Below are 11,610 nucleotides of genomic sequence, written 5' to 3'. Positions count from 1 at the left end.
ATTTACTTGGTTTTCTTTTGCTTTTTCTTTATCGTTTTTGTTTTGATTTGATATGATTCGGTTCAAAATGTGTGTTAGTCACATATTATGGTTAATGGTTTCTTATTTTATTTATTTCTGCATCGCCCCTGTTGTCTATTATAAATCGTTTATTTAAGTCAGAGATGAACTGAGCGTAGCGGACCAAATCGAATTTGACGGACCTAAAGGGCTAACGAGGCAATCAACGGCAATAGAAATCCGAGAGGAAATTTATGCAAACTAAGCGCCATCTTTCATAATTTGTTAACAATTTTCAGCCTAATTATTGTTTCAAATGACTTCCGACAGCGGCAACTGACCAGAACTCTGATTTGATCCATTGGAGCGTGGTGTGAGGAGCGAACTGAGCGCAGGCAATGATAAGCAAAGCTAGAATACGAATTACTATTTAACTTTAGTTTAGTTACTGCTGTTATTGTTGCAGGACTAGGACTAGGACTAGGACTAGGACCTTAAAAGTGGCAAATAAAAATAATTGACTTAGTTTTCAGAGCGTGTTGAACGACGTCCTACGACTTCTGATTCGTTTTAGCTTCTTAGCTCCTGATTTAAATGGTATTATTCGTCTTCTATTACTGCTGCAGCTGCTGGTAGCGTGGCCTTTGATGAAACGTTTTACTTCTATCGTTCGTATATACTTTAATCTCAACAATAAATATGTATATAAATAAAATCGTGTATTCTGTAAGGCATGTCTAATCAAACCAGCCGCGTTGTAGCTAACTATATAGGTATATATTTTTGTGTACTTTATGTGTTCCAGCATCATCCTAATGTCCTGCCTTTGCGGTGCCGTGAGCTTTAAATGCATAGGACTCGGTTCTGACTCCTCTGTATCCGTTTCCGTTTCCGATTGGTTCGATTTTTGCTACTGGCTTAACTTGACTGGGAGCATAGCTTGATCCACTACGATTACGAGTACGATACGGTTCGATAATATCTAAGAGCTACGTTTTGTTGTTATTACCCCAATTTTTGTGTGCCTGCCTGTTGTTAATTTGAGTTTTAGCTTTAGTTTTTGGTTTGTTAACGATGACGCCTCGAATTCGTGTCTATTTAATTGAATATGCCTCATTCATTTTATTGTCGTTATACTCTATGACTAAATTAAACATCCCACATCATTGCATCGCTCCGATTGGTCTCGTCTCGCTCTCTAATCGTAATATCTTTTTAATCGGGATTTTTTTGTAATTTTCTTTTTTTTTGAAGATAACTAAAGGTAAAACTTCCCTTTTTTTTGTAATTTTTTGTTTGTTTTTTCTTTTGTTTTTGTGGTTGGATGAGGTTCTATTGCTATTTCGTTATCATTATCATAATCGTTTTTCGTTTATGTACAATCGAATACGAGTACGTATCATTATTAAATATCACTTAATTGACGAGTGTTTGGTTTCTGTCTGTTGTTGGATTTGTTTCCTTTGTTAACAATTCTAATTAAAAATTATGACCTTAGTTGTTTTATTTTATGTGTAAAAATTGCAGTTAAAATCACAATTAAGTTGTTGTGTGTACGTTCATTTGGTTGTTTGTTCCTGGAGAAAACGATTTAGTTGGTACCATAGAATTTCAATTTACTATCAATCGCTGTCTGATTGTCTGTTGTTAAGTTATGAAAGTAGAGTAAGAGTAGCGTAGACTCGACTTTTCGTCGATTAAAGTGTGCACAAGTAATTCGGTATTCAGTATTCGGTAATCGGTATTTGTTTATATTCTCCCGCTTGGAGTACATCATATTCACTTCTCAACTTATGTCCTGGTTCGATGTTTAAACTTAATGCGATCACAATGGAGACTTAAAAGAGAGAACAACACTTAAAAAGTAACAAAGTAACAAGGCGAGTTTCTTGGAAACTTGGCCCAACCTAACCATTATTAAAATCGTACAAAGAAGTCGAGTGTAAATTGTAAATCATTGTGCTAAAATAGAGTTATTGTGGAAGCTTGTAGGTTGTTCTTTTCATTGAAGACCACAATGGTTGCATCTTGCTTTGCTTTGCTTTGATTTGATTTAATTTGATTGTTTCGGCTATACTTAATCGGAAATAAACTAAAACTAAGCGCGTAACAATTATAAAAGTTCATCTCGCTGGTACTTAGGTAGGTCTGCTGATTGATTTCGGGTTTACTTGGATTGGTTAGTTAACGATTTCGATAAGAGTGCAGTGTAGTGGTAGTGGCTAGATCCCGACTGGGATTAGGTTTGATTTAAATACGTGAGTGTGTATTGAGTACATCACTTGACATGGTTTTTTGGCTTAGTTTCTACAGATGGATGAGAAAACGAAATGGGATGGGCCATAACATATGTACAATACCATGTAATAATCATAATAATAATAATCAATTCTACTAATACTTCGCTTTTGTACTTCGAACAATCGGTAATGGATAATATTCGATATCGTAATTGTATTGGTAATCGGCAATTTGATGCGCTATCGTAACGAAAAACCTTTATAAATATTTCAATAAATTGTCTCTAACTAATGTCGTATGTCGGTAACTTTAATATTATATTAGCTCTTTAGTTTAAAATACTTCCTTTGGCATATGTACAAAATGTATTTAGATACTATTCACATATACCGTCGTATATGCAGGACGATAATTGAGAAAACAAACACTACAGTTATGAGCCTAGATCTAACCGCGATAGTTAGTTACACATGTAATGTAAGCAAGTAATGCCAATCTCTATGTATTGTATAGTTCAAAAACAACCTTCGAAAATGTTCAAAAAAGTCGGCCCACGTAGAAGGTAGAATATTATATCATATTCTATTCTTTCCTCAGTGGGTCAACCCATTCGACTACAACTAAATCGGGCAGTAAACTACCGACAAATCTCCTCTTCTCAATTCTGATTGTGACAATAACCATATAATGTAGGCGATTCCAATTCCGATTTCGTTACCGTTTCCGATTTCGATACCGACTCCTACGGATTTTTGATTTGATTCGAGTACTACAACGGTTTAATGCACGTTTTTGTTAACATAGTTAATATTGATTTCCTCCTTAGATTGATATTGTATGTTGTATGTATAAATTTGGATAGCTCTCCGTATTTCTATCTGTATATGTGTATATATCGTATGTATATCGTATAAAGCGACTAGTATATAATTATATAGGTAATCGACTATGATAACAAAGAGGCGAGCCCCGCCCCATCTGACTAAGCCTATTTCTAAGCCTAAGAAACTACGAGTTCTGAGACAAATGCACACAGGAATCGGCATCGAATACGCACTCAGACTGGAGGTTGTCAACTAGGACGCCGCACTGCGGGACCTGTCGCTGCCGCGGCCGCTGCCGACGCCATCGACGACGAGGACGAGGAGCTGGTCCTGGCACTGGCACCGGCACTGCTACTGCTGCTGCTACTCTGGCTGCTGCTGCTGTTTGAATCCCGCTGCGGATCGTTGACCGGAGGTCATCTCTGTCTGTCCGGTAGAGCCTGCTCGTCCGGCACTTCTTCCTTCTGCTCCTCCTCCTCTACCAAATGGTCACCAGTGGACTTGTCCGGATTGTAGTCGTAGAACACCTGCGATGTGTCGCCCTGCACATTCACATCGATGGGTAGATCAACATTCTCGATGGCCGCCGCAACACTGAAGTCGCCGCGCGGCGGATCCTTGGGGCTGTCCACCATGATCTGCACCGTGGGCATGGTGCATGTGTCCATGGTGCTCTCCACCGAGCCGGTACTAATGCGTATCTGCGGTGGCGCCTGCTTGCTCAGCCTGTCGAGGCCGCTTACGTTGCCATTTCCGCCAGGAGGCGATGATGGTCTGCTGCCCTCATCGTCCTCCTTGTACTCCTCGCTCTCGCGATGCACCAGGACATGGACCAACGTGGCATTGTCCGGTCGCAGGCTGAGCGAATGGGGATGCATCTGTTGGTCCGGCGATGGCCTGGTCACGATCACCTCGGGGGCTGGCGCCTCGGCTGGAAGACGGCAAAAGAGTGGGACTTTAGTGGGCTGCTCAGGCGGATGATGGCAGGTACAAATCACACATACAGACAAAAGCGTTCTTGTTTACTCTTAAAGCGCTTTGTGCTGACAAACCTCTTTCTAGGGGCGGTTTCTTGCGAATGAAACTAGAGGCGCGCTTACGTGAGGGAGGCGGTCCCACCCCCACCGCCTGGTGTCGTTCGGATCCGCCGTCGGAGGCGGAGGAGCAGGTGGCTGCCGGGTTACAGCCACTGGCGGAGGCTGTGGCGGTGGAGGAGGCCGTGGCAGAGGCGGAGGTTGAGGTGGTGTTGGTCGTGTTGTTCATAGCAGCTGTTGTGGGTGAAAGTCACGCATTAGTGTCGGGCAATTGTGTCAGCACAACGCACAAGTACGAAGGTTGTGTGGACAGATAGGTAGGTCAGATCAGAATAGACAGATAGTTAGACAGTTGATGATGAGTCAAGAACATAAGCTTATAACTAGGAATGCAAGATTGGTTTCGAATGGAATTTGAATGCATCTCAATGGAGGTAAAGCCACAAACATGTGAGATTGATACTGATACTGATGCTGACTGAGATTCAGACAGTGGTGCAGTGGTGGTTGAAGTGCTGGCTATGTACACAGATAGTATTTACAAATTGCGCAATTGAGTCGTGAATGGTTGGTAGGTGTGGATAACTGGGTAACTGGATAACTAGGTCGAGTGGATAGTGAGTAGAGGCACTTGTCAATAATTACTTTTTCTATGTACTGAAGGTGAGGTTAAGCTGTCATCGACAGCATCCTGATGACGCAAAAAGAAATTATAAAAGCTTCGGCGACGACTTGCTCTAGGCGCTTCCACAAATATGCTACCGCTAATAATAGTAATAGTTTAGTAGTTGGAATAACAGTCATAATAACAATCATAAGCATAAATTTCATTTATCTGAATTTGGATGTAGAATGTTAGGGTTCAGGTTTAGAAAGGTCGGTTCACATTAAAAAGGTCGAGACGAAGATTGTTTCGTTTCAACGATAGCTGCAATTTTTTGACGAAATAACAAAGGAAAGAAAGAAAAGCTTTCGATACTAAAGAAGCTGTACATTATTATCATGAAAGGCGGATGAAAATCGATTTCGTATGAGATTTAGTCTTACAGTTCCAATTACCTGGTAAACATGTTTAGTAAGCAACGATTAAACTAAATGAGAGTACTTATTGATAGCCAAACTATATTAACGATCTAGATAAGGGCAAGCAACCAATCAAAATTAACTATAATTGCGCATTCTCGTGTCCATCGCAAATTAATTTCGGCGAGTCGGGTGAAGTCGGAGTGGGTTGAGCTACGGATTGGTTTTCAAAAGGATCCCGGATAGGCCGCTACTTACAAATAATCTTATTATAGGCATTTACTCGAATGTTTGAAAACTGCAGTTATCTGTGTTAGCTTGTTCTGATAGTTGTTGAATAATAGTTGAATTGGAAAGTTGTTGCTGTAGAGAGAGCTTCTGACGGCATATGAGTTTTTGACAGACTTTGCTTGCGTTCGCTTAAATGAGCTGAGTTGGATTGAGAGTCGAGTTTGGATGGAAATACTAGATAGGATACGTATAAGTAGTCGACTGGATAGTTGATTCAATAGATACATATACTTAAGCTAGCTGAATTTACAACGAGTATGGGTGATAACTAAAAACGAAGTTTGTAAGATTGCTTGTTTCATTTGTTGTTGGTACTGATACTGATACTGATTTTGATATTGATATTGATATTGGTTTCTGATTGTTGTCTGTTGTAAGATTTAAGTTTGTACGTATTAAATAGTAGGTTATAGTTTGCCAGCTAAGCTAAGCTAAGCAAATTGCCTTTACCTAGGTAATTCAAGCCACTGGGCTGCGAGCCACTTCTGAGAACGGCAGTGACCATGTCTGCCAGCAGGGACTCATAGTTTAGGGAGATACAAGAGGATTTGCTAGAAATAGGGCTTAAGTTCATATACACTGTGGACACACAAAACGTTAATTTATCGACGGTTATGTTCTTTTCTTGTTGCATGTTATGGTGGCATGAGAGCATGGGAAGCCTTTTGTTTTCGTCTAAAAATTGCATTTCAAATTCATCGCAGCCATGAAACACAAACATACATGGAATGTCTACGTGTCGGTGTGTGTGTTTGTTTGTTGTGTATATGTCGATGTAGTGTGTCGATGTGGGTGGGTTGATGCAGTTGGAGCCAGGATAAATACCGTTTGCCCAGCTCGTCGCTATGCTGCTTGATGTCCTTGACCACATCATCGGCCCCCGAGACGAGCATCAGGGGCAGATTCAGCCAGGGTCCTGCCAGTTCGCTGAGATCGGAGGCGTCTGAGGCACGCGAGGATTTCCGGGACGAGGCCCGACTGGAGCAGGCGGTGCCACGGCGACTCACCTGCGGAGTATCAGAAAGGGTTAAGCGACTTAAAAATTTTTTTTTTTATTATTTTAATTTTTTTTTTTAGTTTTAGATTTATGAAAATATTTCAAGAATGTTGTGTGTTTATAACTTTTTACTAGTATTAATATATTTATGTTTAAAAGTTTTAAGCGTTTTTATCATAACTTCAAAACGACTGCACCAAACTCTGAAATTTGAGTTGAGTTTTCCTTTGTTAATTTCATTTGTTATTATTATTTATTCTAACAAAAAAAATTTGTATGCAAAAATAAAAAAATATATATTTCCTTCTAAGTGTTTTCAAAACGTAAAACTTCGATTGTCTAATGATATTTTTATAATTTTTTGATTTCGAGTGATACAGTATCCAGTATCCAAGGAAATTGAACAGATTACTTTTTAAATGTCTCAAGCTTACCCAAATCTCCCCTTAAGCTGGTGAAACCCCGGGTGCCTGCACTCACCTGAAGGTGGAAGAAGTTCAAGGCTGAGAGCTTCGATTGCCATCCGCCTGGGCTGGAGGTTTGGGTGGCACTGTCGCCGGAGTTGGAGCGCTCCTTCTCCCGCTTGCGCCTGTGAAAATACAACGCCAAATGGTGGTTAGCAAGTCATGGGAATCAGGTAAGGGAGTCGATTGAGATTGAGAATGCTAGGGTGAGGTTATTGGCTGGTGTTTGGTAATTGTAGTACCGCAAATACTCCTTCCAGCCTGTCTGAATGGTCTTGGCCGCCTTTTCCTGGCGCTTCCAGATCCGCGTCGACGAAACAATTTCCAATTCTTTGCGCGTTGGAAACTGTTTCTTGAACTTGACATCCATTTGTTCCTGCAACTGTTTGAAGTTATCGGTCTCCTCGACATGACCTAGCACGTGCTTCACGAGCGCGTGCAAAATGTCGAGGCAGTGTATTTTATTACCCTTAGAGATGGGCAGATTAAATGACACTAAAGCGACATTATTGGGCTTCGAGATGCCCAATGGTGGATCGAGAGAGGCAATAAAATCGGACAGTTGCGAGAAGTGTATAAATTGGGTGGCATGTGGATCATATCTGCAAGTAAATCAGTTCGAACAGTCATCAGTTAGTTGTCTTTGAATAGTTAGACGGCTAATCCTTATTGCCAGCGAGACAGTGAGACAGTGAGTACACATACTTGGACCAGCGAATGTAAAACATTTCCAGATCATCCTCGACAATTCCGATCTCCTCCTCCTGATGGGCCTGGTTAAAGTTCTCCAGGATGATGGCAATGTACATATTGATCACAATCATGTAGCTAATGATGATGAAGCTCGTAAAGTAGGTGATGGCCAGCAGCGGATGGCCGCAGTTGCCGTTCGTTTGTCCGTGGATGAAGGGGTCACAGTCCGGCGGCTGGATCATCAGCGACTCGAGCACATCGTTCCATCCGGCCGAGGTCATCAGCCGGAACAGCAACTGCATGCTCCGTCCAAAAGTCTGGAAGTTTACCATGTCGTCGAGGGCGCCCTGGAGCTTCACATGCCCGAACAGCGACATGCCCAGGATGGCATAAATGAACGTAATCAATCCCAACAGGGCACCAATGTTGAAGAGAGCGGGCAGCGACACCACCAGGGCGAATAACAGCTTCCTGATGCCCTTGGCGGCCTTAATCAGCCGCAGGATGCGCCCAATCCGGAAGACTCGGACCACGCGCAGCAGCGTCGGACTGATGGGCAGGTCGATCATGATGTCCTCCATGAGAATGCCGAAGATGGAGGCCAGCACCAGCAGAAAGTCGAACACGTTCCACGGTACTGTGAAGTAGTGGTAACGCAGGCCCACGATCTTCACAATGGCTTCTGCGGGCGGCGAATGAAATGTCAATCAATCGTTGGGAACTTATAGAGAGTCTAACCACTTACCCAGTCCAAACACTGTGGTGAAGAAGGCGTTGCTCACTTCCAAGATGAAGAACACCGCATGCGGCTGGTCGTAGTGCTCAATGCCCATGGTAAGCATGTTGAGAAATATCAGTACAAAGATCGCAATCTCGAACCTGCACATCACGAAAGTTGATTTTAATTAAAACATGATACTCGACATGACCGACAAACTTCGGCTGGCCGAAAATGCAGTGCTCCTCAGGAATTTAGAAAAAAAGGGGATTATGTACAGGCATTGCGAGGAGCACCATTACATAGAATTATAAAAAGTAGACTAGAGCTAGGTCTAACTATACACATGCTGGATGTACACACAAGGGGTGAAATCCCAAATGGGCGGCTGGAGAAGCCAAAGGACTGCTACTCATCCCACAGATAGAACATGCCCAGAGTGCTTTAGGTCAGATATTTTGAAAAGTATCTAATTCATATCAGTCGTCATTATTAGTACTAATATTAAAAGGTGCTCTACAGAACTTTAAGAAGTATGCATTTGAATATAGGATACAGAATACAGAATACAGAGTACAGAATACAGAGTACATAGTACAGAACACAGAAGATAGAGGCATTTTTGACGGTGTTTGCTTGGGACAAGCACCGGAGATCTGACCAAAAATGCCGGGAATTACAAGTGTTCAAATGAATTTTATCACCAAATCAGAAACATTCTATGGATATGTTGTAGGCCTAACCGACAAAACTACGCGTTAGCATACGAGTTAGTTAGTTAGTACAAGAGTTAGTTAGTTAGATTCAGAGAAGACAGGGCAGAGAGCAGGACTAATAGTAAGTACAAACTATAATTAGATATACGTAATTTGCTGGTCTTAGATTGAGATTGGTTGGTTCATGGGTTGATTGACGGGTTTGTTTACCTTCTCGAATTGGATAAATCATAAAACATAGCTAAAAAATGATTTATAGGTCGCTTAATAACTTTCTGTGGTTTCTTTCGTCCCAATTTTTTCATAGCCGTGTAATAGTGTTTTTGAGATTCGGTGAGAAACATTTCCAACACTCCTCCTTCATACTATAAAAGTGATGAGAATAGAATGAACATTTAATTATATATGTACAATCCACGGTTATGTAACACACTAAGCGATATGCTTAACATATATATATTCTATGAACACAACTGGTCACAACACAGCAACACAATAACTTTGAAGGATTAAAAATACACAACAAAACGCCGTCAATTCAGCTTTTAAATAAAATGAAATAGCTGGATGTACCGATCATATGCATAGGTGATTCACGTGTGTGGATGCAAAGAAGCATAGGCCAACGGACTTACCTTCTTCTTGAGCATGTTAAAGTTATCAATGATAACTCCAATGAACAGATTGAGTGTGAAGAACGATCCGCACACAATAAATATAACAAAATAAATATAAGCATATAGGTTGGCCTCCCGCTGCGGTTGCAGGTCCACTCCGCGGGCATCCACCGCGTCGGCCATCACCTCCATCCAGCCCTCAAAGGTGGCCACTTGCAACAGGGCCAGGTAGCCCATACCCACGTGGTCGAAGGTGATCTTCGAGTTGATCCACGTGTAGTTCTGCTCGATGCAGTCCCACTTATCGTTCACCTCCTGCAATTCATTATTAATTAGCACGACTCCAATGATGGGAGATAGGATAGCTAAGTCGAAAACATCTACTCACAGTTATCGGCAGCAATTCGCCCATCTCATTGACGCACTTGAAAAATTTACCACCAAAGAACTGAACACCCATTATTGAGAAGATCAACCAAAAAACTAAACAAACCAAAAGCACATTGAAAATTGATGGTATTGCATACATGAGAGCGTTTACTACAATCCGCATTCCTTGCCACCTGGAATAGAAACGGACGATGAAAGATGCTAGTCATTACGGGATGGACGCAGGTGGTGCTAAGTGGTCGTGGTCAGATGGATACGTATACAGATGAACTGATGAGTTATTGGCTAACTTAGTATCTATCTATACATATGTACATATCTACATTATACAAAGATAACAGAGGAAGAGGAGACTTCAGCTACTGACTAAACAGATTCGAGGACGAGGACGAGGACGGAGGCGAGGACGATGCAATGCGTGTTCTACTACGAGTACGTATTTCTATTCGAAATCCATAAAGAAGACGAGATTGTATTAAACACTGCACACGGCTCTTGGATCGCATCATCCCCCGGAAAAGAGAGATCAGTAGTAGTAGTGATAGAGAAAGAGGCGGAAGATCCTACGCAGAAAGCTTTCTTCACCAGATGCACGGATGTCTGAGTAGGTTGTGGTGCAGCCTATCGAGGGAACCAGCGACTGTCAACTTACCGAGAGATGGCTCTCAGCGGACGTAGGGCTCGCAATGTGCGCAGCGAGCGCAGTACCTTCAGGTTTTCATTCTCCTCAATGAGCAGCGAGAAAACCGACACCTGTAGAATAATACAACTCGGTTACTTAAGCTCCCTTGCCAAATCCCATCCAAAATCAACTACTTACAAACACTATTATAAAGTCGAGTATGGTCCAGAAGCTGGTAAAGTACTTGGAGAAGCCCAGCGCCAGCCATTTGAGTATCATCTCCACCACGAATATCAGACAGAAGGAGAAGTTGATCCAGTAGAGCACGCGCTTCAGCGTCTTGTTCTTGTCTAAGTTGATGTCCTCGAAGCAGAGCGTGATACTTGACGCAAAGATCAGCACCAGCACAAACCACTCAAAGGCCGGAGTATCGACAACCGTCAAGACAGCCGTCCTCACGCGCGTCCAGTGCTTCGCGCTCTGCGTGTCCATGCAGCTCATAAACCAGGGGCAGCGAAAGTAGAAGCTGAAATCGAGTGTAATTTAGGCTAGTTAAATTCGGAAGTAGGGAAGACTTTTCAAAGCCAATCTTTTTTCATAAAGTGTATAATTTAATTAAAATTTTTCATTAAAAATACCATCGCAATTTATTTTATTTTAAAAAGTGAAAGACAAATAAAGAACAAATTTTATATCAGAGGTTATTTTGCATCCTAGGGGAAAATTCGTCACGAACCAAAACATTAAGATAAATTAGTTTAACCAATAGAGTTTTTTTATCTATTAAAATAATCGGTTTAAGGAAACCATATTTTTCACCCTTAGTTTCCTGTTTTCTTGGCATTTTATTGATCGTTGGCATGCACGTAAATCAAAAATGTGACGAATTTGGTCCATAGTGCGAAGTCTTAAATCATTGGTACAGAATAGTTATAAAATGTATTCCGATTAAAAGAAAATAACAATTACGATTAACATGC

General features: G+C 41.6%; 1 protein-coding gene across 1 annotated transcript in view; it reads right to left on the bottom strand.

Moving 5' to 3' along the window:
* Positions 1-33: 33 nt before the first annotated feature.
* LOC128254097 (sodium channel protein 60E) overlaps positions 34-11,610 on the bottom strand; it is a 36,844-nt gene continuing 25,267 nt past the window's right edge. The window contains exons 17-28 of the mRNA XM_052982915.1: positions 10,829-11,156; positions 10,661-10,761; positions 10,007-10,181; positions 9,637-9,933; positions 9,212-9,366; positions 8,313-8,446; positions 7,580-8,249; positions 7,117-7,476; positions 6,891-6,999; positions 6,239-6,420; positions 4,070-4,333; positions 34-3,996 (exon numbers count right to left, since the gene is read on the bottom strand). Of these exons, the coding sequence (XP_052838875.1) occupies positions 4,246-4,333; positions 6,239-6,420; positions 6,891-6,999; positions 7,117-7,476; positions 7,580-8,249; positions 8,313-8,446; positions 9,212-9,366; positions 9,637-9,933; positions 10,007-10,181; positions 10,661-10,761; positions 10,829-11,156 (2,599 nt within the window). The 3' untranslated portion in view covers positions 34-3,996; positions 4,070-4,245. The remainder of the gene's footprint in view (positions 3,997-4,069; positions 4,334-6,238; positions 6,421-6,890; positions 7,000-7,116; positions 7,477-7,579; positions 8,250-8,312; positions 8,447-9,211; positions 9,367-9,636; positions 9,934-10,006; positions 10,182-10,660; positions 10,762-10,828; positions 11,157-11,610) is intronic.

This window comes from Drosophila gunungcola (genome assembly GCF_025200985.1).
Source record: "Drosophila gunungcola strain Sukarami chromosome 2R unlocalized genomic scaffold, Dgunungcola_SK_2 000004F, whole genome shotgun sequence".
Classification (NCBI taxonomy): Eukaryota; Metazoa; Arthropoda; class Insecta; order Diptera; family Drosophilidae; genus Drosophila; species Drosophila gunungcola.
This window is presented reverse-complemented; position numbering and strand designations above follow the sequence as displayed.